This window comes from Salmo salar, chromosome ssa12 (assembly GCF_905237065.1).
Source record: "Salmo salar chromosome ssa12, Ssal_v3.1, whole genome shotgun sequence".
NCBI classification, from domain to species: domain Eukaryota; kingdom Metazoa; phylum Chordata; class Actinopteri; order Salmoniformes; family Salmonidae; genus Salmo; species Salmo salar.
Window position 1 is genome coordinate 73,008,434 of NC_059453.1, and position 18,334 is coordinate 73,026,767.

At 41.3% G+C, this 18,334-nt stretch overlaps 1 protein-coding gene across 2 annotated transcripts; it reads left to right on the forward strand.

Annotated features, from left to right (window-relative positions):
- The first annotated feature begins 2,027 nt into the window (after positions 1 to 2,027).
- Positions 2,028 to 17,178, forward strand: LOC100380857 (protein-arginine deiminase type-2). Of its 2 annotated transcripts, none has more exons than XM_014133498.2 (16): positions 2,028 to 2,405; positions 5,187 to 5,355; positions 6,225 to 6,294; positions 6,464 to 6,525; positions 6,932 to 7,049; positions 7,402 to 7,554; positions 7,708 to 7,898; positions 8,006 to 8,109; positions 8,206 to 8,317; positions 8,551 to 8,658; positions 8,765 to 8,916; positions 9,363 to 9,510; positions 9,762 to 9,855; positions 15,677 to 15,756; positions 15,866 to 15,994; positions 16,222 to 17,178. In XM_014133498.2, exons 1-16 carry the CDS (start codon positions 2,254 to 2,256, stop codon positions 16,453 to 16,455), a joined length of 2,076 nt encoding a protein of 691 aa, XP_013988973.1. In that variant the 5' UTR covers positions 2,028 to 2,253; the 3' UTR covers positions 16,456 to 17,178. The 2 variants fall into 2 exon arrangements, with proteins under 2 accessions (XP_013988973.1, XP_013988974.1); XM_014133499.2 differs by lacking the exon at positions 2,028 to 2,405 and adding an exon at positions 3,224 to 3,773.
- Positions 17,179 to 18,334: the final 1,156 nt, after the last annotated feature.

Consider the following 18,334-nt stretch of genomic DNA (forward strand, 5'->3'; position numbering starts at 1 on the left):
AAGGATCTCTGTAATTTGCTCAATTCATCTTTGTCTTCATCGTGACTAGTCTCTGAGTCCCTGCCACTGAAAAACATTCCCACAGCATGGTGCTGCCACCACCATGCTTCACCGTAGGGATGGTGCCAGGTTTCCTCCAGACGTGATGCTTGGCATTCAGGCAAAAGAGTTCAATCTTGGTTTCATCAGACCAGAGAATCTTGTTTCTCATGGTCTGAGAGTCTTTAGGTGCCTTTGGCAAACTCCAAGCTTGCTGTCATGTGCCTTTTACTGAAGAGTGGCTTCCGTCTGGCCACTCAACCATAAAGGCCTAATTGGTGGAGTGCTGCAGAGATAGTTGTCCTTCTGGAAGGTTCTCCCATCTCCACAGAGGGACTCTAGAGCTCTGTCAGTGACCATCGGATTCTCGGTCACCTCCCTAACCAATGCCCTTCTCCCACGATTGCGCGCTTTGGCCAGGCAGCCAGCTCTAGGAAGAGTCTTGGTGGTTCCAAACTTCTTCCATTTAAGAATGGTGGAGGTCACTGTGTTCTTGGGAACGTTCCATGCTGCAGATCTTTTTTGCTACCATTTTCCAGATCTGTGCTTGGGCACAATCCTTATTTGGTGTTCTACTGACAATTCCTTTGACCTCATGGCTTGTTTTTTGCTCTGACATGCACTGTCAACTGTGTGACTTTATATAGACAGGTGTGTGCCTTTCCAAATCATGTCCAATCAACTGAATTTACCACAGGTGGACTCCAATCAAATTGTAGAAACAGCTCAAGGATGATGAATGGAAACAGGATGCACCTAAGCTCAATTTTGAGTCTCATAGCAAAGGGTCTCAACACATGCAAATAAGGTATTTCTGTTTTTAGTTTTTAATAAATTTGCAAACATTTCTAAAATGTTTTCACTGTGTCAGTATGGGGTATTATGTGTAGATTGCTGATGAAATTGTTTTACTTTAATCAATTGTAGAATAAGACTGTAACGTAACAAAATGTAGAAAAAGTCAAGGGGTCTGAATACTTTCCGAAGGCACTGTATAACTAGGAATAAAGTGATATATAATAAACAGTAGCAGCATCGTATTTGATAAGTCCAAAAATTACGAGCAAATAGGCTAAATGCAGATAGTCCGGGTAGCTATTTAACTAACTATTAAGTAGTCTTATGGCTTGGGCTTAGAAGCTGTTCAGGGACCTGTTGGTTCCAGACTTGGTGCATCGGCACCCAAGTCATACAGTCTATGACTTGGGTGGCTGGAGTCTGACAATTTTTAGAGCCTTCCTCTGACACCGGTATAGAGGTCCTGGATGGCAGGGAGTTCGGCGCCAGTGATGTACTAGGCCGTACGCGCTACCCTCTGTAGCGCCTTGCCGTCAGATGCCAAGCTGTTGCCATACCAAGTGTTGATGCAGCCAGTCAAGATGCTCTCAATGGTGCAGCTGTAGAACTTTTTGAGGATCTGAGTGCCCATGCCAAATCTTTTCAGCCTCCAGAGGGGGAAGAGGCATTGTCCTGCCCTCTTCACAACTGTGTTGGTGTGTGCGGACCCTGAAAGATCCTTAGTGATGTGGACACGAGGAACTTGAAGCTCTCGACCCGCTCCACTACAGCCCCGTCGATTTGAATGGGGGCGTGTGTAGTCCACGATCAGCTCCTTGTTTCGATTTGATCTTAGTCCTGTATTGATGCGTTGCCTGTTTGATGGTGCGTCAGAGGGCTTAGCGGGATTTCTTATAAGTGTCCGGATTAGTGTCCTGTTCCTTAAAAGCGACAGCTCTAGCCTTAAGGATGTTGCCTGTAATCCATGGCTTCTGGTTTGAATATGTATGTATGGTCCAGGTGAGGGGACAATTCATGGTGCCATGAAGGTCCAGACTCGTTGGCTCTATACAGAGGCCTGTGCCTAATGTCTACGACTGCATGGCCTTTAGGGCAGGGATTGATTTTTAGGACATATTTTTGTGATTCAAATATAACCTTCAACATGACAATCAGTGTGACAACTAAATTTATACTGAGGCCTAGTTTAGGCCTATGCCTACATTATCCTGTTGCTATTCAAGTGCCGACTGCTATGACAGGGTGCACGTTTGGTTTGCTGGGTAATTGCAGCCTCCTCTGCCTGAAATTGCTAGCAGGAAAACACCCCCTTATCAATAAGGCCAAGCCTACCCTTCACTGCCATATCTCATTCCATCATTCTGCTCCTCTGCAATGTACTGTCTCACCATAGATGTTTCATAGGAACAAGTTTCTATGACCAGGCACCCTAATCTCCTTCAGCACCTTAATAAGAGAAAAGCAACCGACATACCAGTACCGTATCAACAGACATTTCGTCTCGACATTGAGAAAACTTTGAGGGCTCTTTATGTTGTTGGCACAGTGTTGAAAGTGAACCTAAATAGGTGAGTGTGTGTATCTATGCTAGGCTACTGCACCAATAGATGTCTTCAGGTGGTAGGTAGTAGGCTGTTGTTGGCTACAGTGTAGCCTATAACACTGTAGCGTGACAATACTATATTTTACATAGAACAATATTTTTTTATGGCAATACATTGTTTCAACTGTTATGTACTGCTAGATAAACTATTTGGGGATTATCTCTCAGTAGCCTACCCAGCTAGTACATTTGGTTCCTTGTAAGTTGTGGGAACATATGTTTTTGGTCATAAGATTCCTGACAGTTAAAAAAAAACGTTTTCTAAGCGTTCAGAGAATGGAAATGAACATTTTGCATGTTCTAAGAACATACATTTTTAAGTTGAAGGGAGGTTCTGAGAAAGTTTTTCTATGGTTCCCTAAAAGTTTTCCTGAGAGGTTTTATTAACATTCTGAGAATGGAAATTATAGGTTATTTGAAGGTAATTAAATAAAGTTACGAGAACATGTTTCAATAAGGCTGCCAACTTAATTTGTGTTAACTGTTTTGAACTACAAGCACAGGTGGAAATCCATAGCTCCAGGATGGAGCTAGCATGCCATGTATTTTTTACTCAAACAAAGCTGTTCATTTTTGTCTATTCAAAGAAAACAAGCACTCATTAATACCAGCTGTGGCTAATTAGTGGGCGTGGCCAAAACACCTGAACACACTTAACAAGAGAGGAAAAAGAGAGTTTTGTTGATGCTGAGAACTGATTGTATAATGTTTTCTGTTTTTTTTTTTTAAATGGAAAGTTTTCTTAATGTTCTGAGAACATGACTTTAAATAGAACCACGAGGAAACCCGTAGGACATGTTATGGGAAGGTTGTATGCAAGATAACCATAGGACAACCACGCCTCACCAAGCTCTAAGAATTATATGGTTCTCATAATGTTTTAGGCTAGCTGGGTAATTTGTCTACGGTTTGTAGGTACACAATACTGATTAACCCTATTGCTTTATTTCATTTGTTAAGGCGGATACAATGTTGCACCTCTGTCATGTTTCGTATTGCCGACTGGGGCTGGCTGCATACATACAGTTACAGTAACTGCGCGAGACCATTTGTAACCAATCATCAGATGACGCGAGACATTCACCTGTGTTATAATCAGCTGGTCACTAGAGCCAGCCCAGCAGCACGCAGCTACTTCCTGCCAATACTGTACATCAGGGTGAAGGAATTGCGGTACAATTCTATTTTATCATAGCCAACAGCAAACAAATAATTTTGCCGCTGCCGCAGGGAAAGTCATGATCATCCACCCTCGGACACTGAGAATTGAGTATGGAAAAACGACCAAAGTCATGTGCGTGGTTGGCACGGAACTTACTGTAAACATGGACAGGTAACGTTAGGCTAGTTCTCCAAGGCATCAAGTATGGGTCGTCATTTATTGATTCATTTATTAGAAATATAATCAAATATTTACTAATGTCATGCATTGGTAAGGACGGTTGATTAACATTAATCTCTGTAATTGTTTGGAAAATCGTATCCCTCGTTATTATTCACAGTTATTATTGAAATGAAAATGGAACACTACACAATTGATCTAATGTAAAGGGATGTGGTGCTGTGATTAACATTAAAAAATATAGCCTAGTAACTTAAATCAAATGTCAATAGTATTTTTCTCACACTTATTAATAATTGTATATATTAATTTAATTGCTTTATAATCTTATTCCACTTGTAGGTCCTGCAGTGATAATATATTTTTAAATGATTGATTACATCCACTGACTATTTTGTTGTCATTTTACTTCTTGGATATTCCAACTGCAAAAGTAGTTGGATGATCATGCCCCGATATTGGGCTGAAAGGACTGTTTGTGGATGGCATTTGTATTCAGCGGAGGAGTCAGACCGCGTGTTCTTAGCGGAGGGAGTCTGCATCAGTCACGTCTTTCTGCTAGTCAACAGACTCTGGTTTGTTGTCCTTACAAGCTGTCAATTCATATGACTCCAGTGCAACAGAATTCGATGGGTTATAATCAGTTACTATGGCCTATGATTTCCAAGTTAACATGATAGATGATTTCCAAGTTAGATAGAAAAGAGTGGTAAGCCCAACACAAATCGCCAACCTGAAGAATTAAACATATTTTGGTACTATCATGACTATGACTGCAGTTAGTTTATCTGACACTCCACATGGTATGATTACACAGCAGATACAGATGGTTTCACAACATCGGTGTGTGAAACAACTTCAATACTTATTGTTAAGAAACACTTCTCTTTGTGCTATTGTTTAGAGAAGCCTAGGCTCTGTTTGGGAAAATACTATCCCTCCTCCAAAAACCTAATGTTCCTTTGGTGTGGACCACCTCCAGGGCTTAGCCTGGACTCCAGGTGTTAGGTTTTACAGCTAAGCTTAATGTTTATAAACAAGTGTCATACTGAGTATAACAACTTGAGATGTTGGTTGATACTTTGACATATAAGTACAATCCTTTTTGCCAATATTCTTGTGTAGGTTGATAGTCCAGTATTTCTCCCTCTTTGGTACGTTGCTACTTTTAGAGGCATGTAGAAGACATCATACCTCTCCGATGACTGTAGCAATGTAACTTTAGAACTAGCACTGCCACCTGTTGCTTCTGGAAATAGGGGATAATGAACTGCACTCACTGCTGGTACTCCACTGCAGTATAGGTATGTCCTCTTGTGTTTACTCTGTTATTGCTATAGATTTGTATAAGAAAAGTATCAGGATGTGATGTGTAACTGTCACATGCATTTATTGTTCCCCTAGGAGTGCCCCTCCTAGCTCCAAGTACTTCTCTGTGCAATGCAGTCCCAGAGTGCAGTACAGGATCACCCCACCCCCACCAGAGAGTGGGACCCTCCCCTCCACTCTCAATGGTAATACAATGCTTCTTATCACCATGGACACTGCCAGCGAAGTGGGAAATGATAGCAAGGTAAATAAAGTAGGCCACTCCCACAGCCATGATAGCTACACTCTTAGGAAAAAAAGGTGCTATCTAGAACCTAAAAGGTTTCTTTGGCTGTCCCCATAGGATAACCCTGTGAATAACAATGTTTGGTTCCATGTAGAACCCTATTGGGTTCCATTTAGAACCCTTTTCCCAGAGGGTTCTGCATGGAACCCAAAATAGTTCTACCTGGGGACCCTGGAACACTTTTTTTTCTAAGAGTGAACCCTGAGACTTCAGTATGTTAAATCTTATTAATAGAATCCTGAGTTGAATATTTCCACTTGGGACTGAACATGCTACAGTGAATTATGTTAATAAGAAAAACAAATCAAGTATTTGCTGCTCCTACACCTCTTAAGAGTGGCGTGGAAACCACACTGAAATAATGCAAATGTGGCACTCTCAACCTGATACCAGAGAGATGTCAAACAGTGGAAAGTGATGTGGTTAATCACAGTGCCAGTTCTATTGATAAGGAATTGAAGGAGACTTTTTGTCAGTTCCAGAATGGGCCAGTTGTTTAGATTCTCCTCTGAAATGTTACATTTACATTTTAGTCATTTAGCAGACGCTCTTATCCAGAGCGACTTACAGTAGTGAATGCATACATTTCAAACATTTCATAGATTTTTTTCTTTCCCGTACTGGTCCACCATGGGAATCGAACCCACAACCCTGGTGTTGCAAACACCATGCTCTACCAACTGAGCCACACGGGACCACCGTGAAATGATGTACTGTACATATCTGGACATGAATATATCATAGAAGACCCCATCAAAACACAACCACTGCTTAGTCACCAGTGTTCTAGATGTTTAACTTTGTAAATGTTGTCCTTTGTTTTGCAGCTATCGGTCATGTATTATGGAGAGAAGACGGAGGTGTTAGGGAAGGCTGTCGTTCACCTCACCGCTGTTGGTATGTTTTGTTATGCTTAGGACAGGAGAGCACACCCTTATAAACTACCACCCGCCCCCACCTTCATAGCATACCTTTGTGAATGTCATTTGTACATTTTTATATTTCACTTGAGACCCCAAAGCAGCTCATGAGCTTCAGTGACACCCAGGGCCTCTCTGTCTTGTAGAGATTTCTCTGGACGTAGATGCTGATCGAGATGGCCAGGTGGAGAGGAACAACCCCAACAAGGTGGGTTATGTCTGCTGAGTCTGTCCAGGCAGGTCTCTTTCAGCTCAGAGGTCACTATCTTTGTTTCCTAACACAGCAGGGTACATAAGGAGACGTTCTAACATGAATAGGCATGTCAGAAGACTAGTGTTCATTCTGTATTCCAAAACACAAAGGAAGATTGCCAAGGCACTTCTAGGAAATTATCTGTCAACTAACACAGGGCTCAGCCTTCCACTGATATTAATAGGTATATCAAAATACTCTTCATACTATATTCCTGGAAGTGGGAAATTCTTTTCAACGTTGTGCTTTTCCACTCAGTTGTAAGTCTAATCTTACCTCATGCAAACACATTGGTAAAAGCTAAATTGGCAGGGCAGTGTTAGTTCTTGTCGCTGAATAACGAGTGTTGATCTCTCTACAGGGATCCTGGATGTGGGGGTCTAATGGCCACGGTGCCATCCTACTGGTCAACTGTGACTCAGAACGCACCTATGGGAAGAGACGGGACAGTGAGCGTGCTGAGGTCAGCAGGGTCTCAGGTATACAGCAACAGCTAAGTCATCTTGGCCCACTGAGCTGACCGGCTGACAGTGCTGCAGGCATTGCAATAAATCAACATTTTAAAGTCTGCAGGTCTGTCTTTTGTGTGTAGTCAGCAGAGAGGAGCAGTAGGGATGTGTGTGTATTTGTGTTGGCTAAACACAAAATGCCTGAGCTAGGGGTGTGTCTGGTGTGGTTTGATGGTTCCTTCACAACCACCATCCTCCTAGGATAAGTAGTTGTATTACACACTGTCACACCTATGTTGTCATTGAGATGAGGTCACATTGATTATGACATTGATGGGTTGACACTTGATGTACAATAATGTCAGTATTTGTGAAATGTCAGATCTGAAAGACATGTCCCCAATGGTGCTGCGGACCAGTGGCCCTGCCAAGCTCCCAGAGGGCTACAAGCTGACCATGCACATCTCCCAGGGGGATGCAGAGAGTGTCAGGGTCTTCAGTACCAGGTCCACAGCAGGCATGCACCAAACACTGAGTGAGTCAAGGACATTTTGTTCAGTCAGATCTTTTATGTGTTCTTCTGGCTGTCCATTCATGTATAATGTGTGTACAATAGGGTTTTAATGGTGCATATGCATAAATGGAGATACATTTGATCATCATTATCAAAAATGGTTTACTGCTGCAGAAAACCTGTTCTACAAGAGCTTTGTGAAGGACTACCCACTGGTGCTGGGCAGTGAGAATTTGTCCAAGGAGGTCCCGTACCTCGGGGGAAACGCTGAGATGAATTTCTACGTTGAGGGCCTGAGATTCCCTGACAAAGACTTTGAGGGCCTCATCAGCATCAGCCTCAGCCTGCTGGAGCCCAGCTCTCAGGTACATTGTAACTCTTTCACTGTTCGTAGTTTAAAACTTCAAAAGGTATATTCTGTACCTCTGTCGTGGAATCTATCGTTCATGTTTTTGTTCTGTTATTTTGCCAGGGCTTCCCTGAGACGCCCATCTTTACAGACAGGGTGGTGTTCCGTGTGGCTCCCTGGATCATGACACCCAACACACTCAACCCTGTTGAGGTCTTCGTCTGCAGGTGAGAGATGATGATGGCATTGATGTTGCTGGAAATAGTGATGGTGCTAGCTGTAAACGTACTTAGACAACTGTTTCTGTGCATTTGATTACCCAGCACATCTGATAACTACCAGTTCCTAAAGGGAATGAGGAGGCTGGTGGAGAACAGTGGGTACAAGCTGAAGGTTTGCCATGAGTACATGAACAGAGGAGACCGCTGGATGCAGGTAAGCAGTGGGATTTAGCTTCTAGCCTATCATGCAGTTTTGTGCATTTTAACTTTTTTCAATTACAACCTTTTTTTAAACACCATTTATTTCACATTCTTTTACATCAGTGCAAATCATTGTCAGCCTTGTCTCTCGGTTTTAAATAAAAGAAATCAGAACATAGACCGGTGTCTTTTTTTTCTAACTGCATTAGAAATATAATAGGCATGTAAAGAAGGTTTCTCTCTCAGGATGAGATAGAGTTTGGCTACATTGACTCTCCTCACCAACGTTTCCCTGTTGTGCTGGACTCCCCCCGAGACGGAGAACTACAGGATTTCCCTTATGATGTGCTACTGGTAAGAAAAGGCATTCACAACACCTGCAGTTAAAATGTACTTATTTCCATACTGTGAGGGATGTGGTGGAACTCTTTCTCAACCGCTCTCTGCCTGGTGCCCTCAGGGCCCAGACTTTGGCTATGTGACGAGGACAGCATATGATGAAGAAGTGAGCAGCCTGGACTCGTTTGGTAACCTGGAAGTTAGCCCTCCAGTCACTATAAATGGAAAAAACTACCCTCTGGGCAGGATCATAATTGGAGTGGCTTTCCCCACGTGAGTGTAACTTAGCCAGGGGTTAGTTGCTTCAACGGAAGAGAGTCTGGTTCTTAGATCCCAATATTTGCCGTTATTCCAAAGTTTATTTATTAATTAAATAACCTTGATGCTGCTTCCTTCTATAAATGTCTTGCTAATGATTCATTAATATTTGGAACAAAGAGATGGGCTCCCAAGTGGCGCAGCGGTCTAAGGCACTACATCTCAGTGCTAGAGTCGTCACTACAGACACCCTGGTTCGAATCCAGGCTGTATTGTAATCAGCAGTGATTGGGAGTCCTATAGGGCGGCGCACAATTGGACCAGCGTCGTCCGGGTTTGGCCGGTGTAGGCCGTCATTGTAAATAAGAATTTGTTCTTAACTGACTTGCCTAGTTAAATAAAGGATAATTAAAATAAAAAATGGCTGTGAGCAGTGGTGATAAGGCTGTTTAACTTTTCAGGGCAACCAAGGGCCGCAACATGACCAAAGTAGTGCAAGACTTCCTTTGGGCACAGAAAGTCCAGGAGCCCATTGCACTGTTCTCTGATTGGCTTCTGGTTGGGCATGTGGATGAATTCATGACTTTTGTCCCAGCTCCTGACAAAAAGGTAAAAAAAGTCCTCAAGGAAAGTATCGTTGCCCCCACTATTAGAACATATGAGTAAAAACACTATGCTCTTTAATATAGAGTAGAAATGACGGAGAGCAAAGAATTGTTAATGCCGTCCATTTGCACATAATGCATTTAGACATGACGCAGGCTGTGGCTACCCTGTGGTTATGTGATAATGTAAAGCTGTCAGGAAGTCAAATGAAGCGCACAGCCAATGTTGTCTTTGTCCTTTGTTTCTCTGTGTAGGGATTCCGGCTGCTGCTCGCCAGCCCCGACGCAGGCTACAAACTATTCAGGGGCTTACAGAATGACGGGCATGGACAAGCCAAAATGTTTGACGGTAAGCCTTCAGTTAGGCGACTAATTTCACTGTGTCTCAGTGTGTATCACTGTAGTTATAATTGTACCAGTGGAGGCTCCTGAGGAGGCTCCAGAGGAGGAAGCAGAGGACCATCCTCAGTGAATTTCATAAAAATGGTAAAACATTGAAAAAATGTTCCTTTTTAGATAACTATACCAGATATATTCACATCACCAAAGAATTGATTAAAACACACTGTTTTGCAATGAAGGTCTACAGTAGCCTCAACAACACTCTGTAGGGTAGCACCATGGTGTAGCCGGGCACAGCTAGCTTCGGTCCTCCTCTGTGTCGTGACGTGACTATCATTAATGTAATGACTGCTATTTGTAGAATAATTGCCTACTATGTTTAATTATTACTCAATTTAAATTCATCATTTAACAATGAACTAATTAGGAATTTGGGGCACCATGGGAACAGTTGTTTACCTAGTTACTATCTTCCAACTTAAACCCTAAAGATTATCTAAATATCAATAACAGTCAGTTATTAATTATTACATTCTGAACATCACATAATCCTTGGAAATCTGCACGAACCATAACCTAAGTGATGAATCAGCAATACACAAATTGTTTTAATTATTTATTTACTAACTAACTATATCGTCACACAGAATATGTAAACACACACATCATAGGTTCTCGATTACATGCATAATAGAATGAAAACGGGTTCCTAGTGGACTAACAAAAGCATGACCGTTTGGTTACGCAATGGAAAGGGGAGGGTTATGTAAGGAGAGACAGAGTCAACTTCTCATATATACATTTGGAAGCTACGCTCACGGGAATATGAATACTTTGCACATGAACGACCGCTCATTCGGAAAAGAAATGCAATACAGTTGAAGTCGGAAGTTTACATACACCTTAGCCAAATGCATTTAAACTCAGTTTTTCACAATTCCTGGCATTTAATCCTTGTAAAAACTCCGTTAGGATTCAGTTAGGATCCCCACTATATTTTAAGAATGTGAAATGTCAGAATAATAGTAGAGCGAATTATTTATTTCAGCTTTTATTTATTTCATCACATTCCCAGTGTGTCAGAAGTTTACATGCACTCAATTAGTATTTGGTAGCATTGCCTTTAAATTGTTTAACTTGGGTGAAACGTTTCGGGTAGCCTTACACAAGCTTCCCACAATAAGTTGGGTGAATTTTGGCCCATTTCTGGTGTAACTGAGCTGGTGTAACTGAGTCAGGGTTGTAGGCCTCCTCGCTCGCACACCTTTTTTCAGTTCTGCCAACAAATTTTCTATGGGATTGAGGTCAGGGCTCTGTGATGGCCACTCCAATAGCTTGACTTTGTTGTCCTTAAGCCATTTTGCCACAACTTTGGAAGTATGCTTGGGGTCATTGTCCATTTGGAAGACCCATTTGCGACCAAGCTTTAACTTCCTGACTGATGTCTTGAGATGTTGTTTCAATATATCCACATAATTTTCCATCCTCATGATGCCATCTATTTTGTGAAGTGCACCAATCCCTCCTGCAGCAAAGCACCCCCACAACATGATGCTGCCACCCCTGTGCTTCATGGTTGGGATGGTGTTCTTCGACTTGCAAGCCTCCCCCTTTTTCCTCCAAACATAACGATGGTCATTATGGTCAAACAGTTCTATTTTTGTTTCATCAGACCAGAGGATATTTCTCCAAAAAGTACAATCTTTGTCCCCATGTGCAGTTGCAAACCATAGTCTGGCTTTTTTATGGCGGTTTTGTAGCAGTGGCTTCTTCCTTGCTAAGAGGCCTTTCAGGTTATGTCGATATAGGACTCGTTTTTACTGTGGATATAGATACTTTTGTACCTGTTTCCTCCAGCATCTTCACAAGGTCCTTTGCTGTTGTTCTGGGATTGATTTGCACTTTTCCCACCAAAGTACATTCATCTCTAGGAGACAGAACGCGTCTCCTTCCTGAGCGGTATGACGGCTGCGTGGTCCCTTGGTGTTTATACTTGCGTACTATTGTTTGTACAGATGAACATGGTACCTTCAGGCATTTGGAAATTGCTCCCAAGGATAAACCAGACTTGTGGAGGTCTACAAATACTTTTCTGAGGTCTTGGCTGATTTCTTTTGATTTTCCCATGATGTCAAGCAAAGAGACACTGAGTTGGGAGGTAGGCCTTGAAATACATCCACAGGTACACATCCAATTGACTCAAATTATGTCAATTAGCCTATCATAAGCTTCTGAAGCCATGACATCATTTTCTGGAATTTTCCAAACTGTTTAAAGGCACAGTCAACTTAGTGTATGTAAACTTCTGACCCACTGGAATTGTGATACAGTGAGTTATAAGTGAAATAATCTGTCTGTAAACAATTGTTGGAAGAATTACTTGTGTCATGCACAAAGTAGATGTCCTTCCCGAATTGCCAAATCTATAGTTTGTTAACAAGAAATTTGGGGAGTGGTTGGAAAACGAGTTTTAATGACTCCAACCTAAGTTTATGTAAACCTCCGACTTCAACTGTATATATTTATGCGTAGATGTCTTTCTCTGTTGTCTCTGTTGAAACCAATTGATCCGTCTATGGGAAGTGGTTCGATTGAAGTCTCTTGTTGTTCACCAGGGGTCACAATGTCCTTCTTAGTTGTAGGCTTGTTTTGTTCTGGAGTATTCATTAGAGTAGATATTACAGGTGTACCACACGGTGTTCAGAGGGATCTGTCTTCCCTCTCATCTTTGGTCAAATGTTCTAGACTACTTTACATGCACAGCTGCAGACGGTGCATGTTTTCGTCTGGTTTACAAAGTTTCTCACCATTTTAGCATGTGGACCGCGGCCTCACATTCTCTGGTCTCAATGGTTGATTATTCAGGGTACAGCTAGGACCACTTAACACGCCGGCAACAACCCGGCATGTTTTGGTCTAATGTAAATTTCGTTAGCTAATCCTTTTAACCTGTTAGGGCTAGGGCGCAGTATTGACACGGCTGAATAAAAAACGTACCCGATTTAATCTGGTTACTACTCCTGCCCAGTAACTAGAATATGCATATAATTATTGGCTTTGGATAGAAAACACCCTAAAGTTTCTAAAACTGTTTGAATGGTGTCTGTGAGTATAACAGAACTCATATGGCAGGCAAAAACCTGAGAAGATTTCATGCAGGAAGTGGCCTGTCTGACAAGGTGTCGTTCTTCTTGTCTCTGTTTATTGAAGAGTGAGGATCTTAGCTGTACCGTGACACTTCCCACGGCTGCCATAGGCTCTCAGAAGGCGGCAAAATGCTGAATCGTGGCTTTGCAGGCTCTGGCTGAAACAAAGTAGTGCGTTTGGGTAGTGGCTGGTTACAGTACTGTGAGACTCAGGCTCGTGCCCGCGTCGACCGAAAGCTTTGTTTTCTTTCCTCTGTTTAGCTAAATGGACATTCCCGGTCGGAATATTATCGCTTTTTTTACGAGAAAAATGGCATAAAAATTGATTTTAAACAGCGGTTGACATGCTTCGAAGTACGGTAATGGAATATTTAGATTTTTTTTGTCACGAATTGCGCCATGCGCACGACCCTGATTTACCATTTTGGATAGTTTCTGGAACGCACGAACAAAACGCCGCTATTCGGATATAACGATGGATTATTTTGGACCAAACCAACATTTGTTATTGAAGTAGCAGTCCTGGGAGTGCATTCTGACGAAGACAACAAAAGGTAATCAAACTTTTGTAATAGTAAATCTGATATTGGTGAGTGCTAAACTTGCCGGGTGTCTAAATAGCTAGCCCGTGATGGCTGGGCTATGTACTTAGAATATTGCAAAATGTGCTTTCACCAAAAAGCTATTTTAAAATCGGACATATCGAGTGCATAGAGGAGTTCTGTATCTATAATTCTTAAAATAATTGTTATGCTTTTTGTGAACGTTTATCGTGAGTAATTTAGTAAATTGTTAGTGAATTCGCCGGAAGTTTGCGGGGGGTATGCTAGTTCTGAACGTCACATGCTAATGTAAAAAGATGTTTTTTGATATAAATATGAACTTGATTGAACAAAACATGCATGTATTGTATAACATAATGTCCTCGGTGTGTCATCTGATGAAGATCATCAAAGGTTAGTGCTGCATTTAGCTGTCTTCTGGGTTTTTGTGACATTATATGCTAGCTTGAAAAATGGGTGTCTGATTATTTCTGGCTGGGTACTCTGCTGACATAATCTAATGTTTTGCTTTCGTTGTAAAGCCTTTTTGAAATCGGACAGTGTGGTTAGATTAACGAGAGTCTTGTCTTTAAATAGCTGTAAAATAGTCATATGTTTGAGAAATTGAAGTAATAGCATTTCAAAGGTTTTGAAAATCGCGCCACAGGATTCAACTGGCTGTTACGTAGGTGGGACGAATTCGTCCCGCCTGCCCTAGAGAGGTTAAGCACTCTCGTCTTAGGGGCTTTCCAACATGCCGACACAATGTCTGTGCTCACATGGGCGTGGTACTGACTGGGCACAGGTTTATATGAAAAACCATTATCTTGTGTCATAGGCTAAAATCAAATTTATATAATTTCCAAAATTGTTTCATATTTAATCATATCATTTTTACATTTAGATGTAAATCTGATATATATACAGTGTACAAGCTCTTAAAGTTACAATGTTTCCGTTATAACGTCTTTCTGATCATTTTAATGACATCACAAAATGGACATTCATTTTCCATATTCCATCTCACATCATTCCCAACATTCTTTATGTTAGAAATATTGTTTCATTATCCACTTTTGGATGTTGGAGTTTTGGCGGCAAAGTCTCAATGTGTAACAAATTATTTTCACCACTCATACTGCAGGGAAAGAGAGAGAAAGTTTATAACCTGCTGTTAAGTCATAAAACCGGCCCAACTCCCACCTCGGGTGGGGTCTGGCTATCTGTCAGCTATGTGCGGAGCTGATCTGGCACCTTTGATCCTCACCAAGGAGACAGTGCCATGACGTCTGGGTACATTGACGTCAATACAAAACCTTGGAGGCTCATGTTTCTCACCCCCTTCCATAGACTTGTTGTCCACTGACTCAAAGGATCAGAGAATCAATGTAGTACTGAATGCATAAGTTACAGCTAGCTAGCACTGCAGTGCATAAAATGTGGTTAGTTGACTCGGTTCTGATATGAATGTTTGGCTTGTAATTTTTTTTTTGGGCTTGCCTGGTCACAGACGGCTGATGTGTTGTGCACTGAAGTCCACAAGTGAAGGGAAATTGTGAGAGGAGGAGCGCGCGTAGATGTGAGAAGTAATTATACAAAGATCGAAGGGATCATGCTGTTTGTATGTGGCTGCTAGGAAAGTGAACTGTGTTTGTGTGTGATCAGGGGTGTATTCATTCAGCCGATTCTGCAAAATGTTACATAAATGGTATGAAACGGGGACAAACATACTTGAATTTGTCTAATAGAAACTCTCATTTGCATCTGTTAGACTAATGATTACACCCTAGATCAGCTAGATACAGGCAAGAGTGTGCAACATGATATTCAATGTGTCAATGTTCGTTACTATGATTACTCAAATTTCTCTTGAGCTGTGCACCTACTTTCATAGGCTAGGTTGTAGCATCCTCGATGGGTATAGAGAAAATTTGAGTATCATGTAGTAGCCTAAACCTATCAATGTAACATTTGGCTGGGTGAATGGAATATGAATGACAGTCATCCAATATGCTGTAATAGAAATAAGGCCACCCCTAATAAAAAAAGAATCGTCCCCCTCATCTTAAACGTCACCGACCACCCCTGAACTGTGTGTGTTGTTAATAATCAACACCGACTTCCTTCCCGATCTTAACAGGCCTTGGAGCAGAAGAAGAGATTACGGTAGATGAGATTTTGAGTGATGACAAACTCAGAGCAGAAAACAACTATGTCCAGGTGAGGGAAACTAAATGCCAGATGAACTAGTTACTCAGAGAGGCTAGCAGAGCGTTGCAGTGCTTGGTGAAATAACCATGTAGATGTTGTGACTGCTGCCATCCCACAGAGCTGTATAGACTGGAACAGGGATGTCCTTAAGAGGGAGCTGGGTTTAGATGACGATGATATCATTGATCTGCCCATCCTTTTCCATGTGACGGAGGAGAACAGGGCAGTGGCCTATTACCCAGACATGGTGAGCAGATGCAAGTTCTACACTAGAACACCTCCAAAACAAAAGTACTTCTTATTTTATTTGCTATACATTTTACATTACATAATGGCAAAACTCAAAAATGCTGCCAAATCATTTTAGACAATTTGTGAGGATTTTCTACGTGATTAGGAAGTATGCTCAAATCATCTACTACCCAAGTAGTGCAAGAAACAAATCCTAATTGAGGCATATGTCTCTACCTCCAGGTGAACATGATTGTGTTGGGGAAGAACCTGGGCATCCCTAAACCGTTTGGGCCCAAGGTGGACGGCCGCTGTGCCCTGGAGGCAGAGATGACCTCCCTCATGGAGGGCCTGGGACTCAGCTGCACATACATTGATGACTTTGCCTCCTACCACAAACTGCTGGGAGAGGTTCACTGTGGCTCCAACGTCCGCAGGGAACCCTTCTCCTTCAAGTGGTGGAACCTGGAGATGTGAGGAATTTGGGGCAAGGAATGGTTGTAGTTAGAAAGAGGGAATAAGGCTTGACGTAAACAGCAGCAACAATCGCCAGCAGCAGTCATCTTCAAACAACAACAGTAGTCCTTGTACTGTACTACCCCCTTTGTCTTTATTAAACATGTATTTGCCTTTTTTTTACAAAAGGATGAAAAACTATATTTCTAAACAAGACTTTCGGACTTTAACAAGGGCTTAAGCAGATTATCAACGAGAACACAAATACAATCATCTGAATTAAGCACATTGCAGGCTGAATCTGTTGTTTGGATTGGCGGCGTGCTCAATCCAAGTGTTGTATTTACATGTACAGATGAACAGGACCACAGAGAAATGTGCAAGTATAATCTGGAGCCACCAGAGGGTGTGATCCAACTATTCAAGCATTTCTGAAGACTTGTGAGAGAGTTTTAATACATTTATTTTAAGCTTTGAGATGAATGCACACTATGACTCCAAAGGCTCTCAACCTGATGTAACTTCCAATCACATTTCAATTAATAGTATTTTGTTGAATCATAATCTTTAGAACGGTGTTTGATGATAATACATGATTAAATAAATGTCAGACTAACTGTATTTTGATGCAGTGTTCCTTACTTATGCAGAGATCCTTCAGATTCAACAAAGATTTCAAAATAATTGTAAAAGAAGGCTTTATGCACTAATGCACAACTGACAATAAAGTGCAACTAAATTCAATATTGGTTCTTGTTCATTTCATTGAAATAAAACGTCATGATAACGATGCCTTCATATCAGTTCTTTTCATTGTATAAATCTGAGATAAGGGAAAATGTCTCTGATCAGGAGATGTAAAACATTACACAAAATACCCAGGTTCCATTCATTGAGAGCAGATATCTACAAATGAATACATATATCTGTTTAGTTTTACATTCAAACCAGTTGGTGATAGATTCCAGTTGGTGATATCCCCCATGGGATTGATTCCTTATATGAAGGGGGATACCCTCCTACAAAGCAACTTACTTAACACAATCATTAAAAAGGCAACTTCAAGACTTGTCACAGTGTAATTCCTTTTAAAAACCAAGTCAGATTTTCAAAAGATCAGCAATTCTTTGAAAATGTAGTGCCGGTTCCCACATCTACACTTATGTATCCCCATATTTCTCTATCGAAACTGATGTAAGGAAATAATGACTCTATCTGTCTGCTTTTCTAGAGAAGTTTGACTGGTTTGAAGAAACAATTTATTTCCAGCATGGTACTGTACCGTTGACATGGTTTTGCGAGCAGATTTACACCATGCACCATGTATACACATCCAAACACATACTTTAAATCAAACTAGAGGTTTTAAAAAAATAAACTGAAGACAGTAGTTACTGGACAGTAGCTTGGCTTTGGAGGCTGTGTGCTTTGGTTAGGTCACCTTGGAGGAATGTCTGACTGTGTGGTACTATCTACAGTATGGGACAGTGATGAATACTGATGAGTAATTTAGTTTGGACACCAGACTTTATCAGTAATTCAATACTTCATGTTTTTTTCCTCAGCTTATAGGGGCAATCTGTGATTGCTACATCAATATTTGGACTGTTAAATTAATGATATATATTCATTGATTCTTGAAGAATTTAACTTATAAATGCCTCATGAACTTAGTTGTCGTACCCCCTCAAAACCCAAAACATATGTTTGTTTTACTAATTTGCTTGTTAACAAGGTAACTGGAAACAAACACTATATAGCCTCAACATGGTTAAAAGTATAATTTTGCTATCATGTATGGTCAGTCCTTGCATCCATAGCACTGTCTATGAATTTGAGAGTGGTTACTTTTCGCCAACCCCATCACTCAGCTGGTTATCGAAAATGTGGCCAGGGAAAA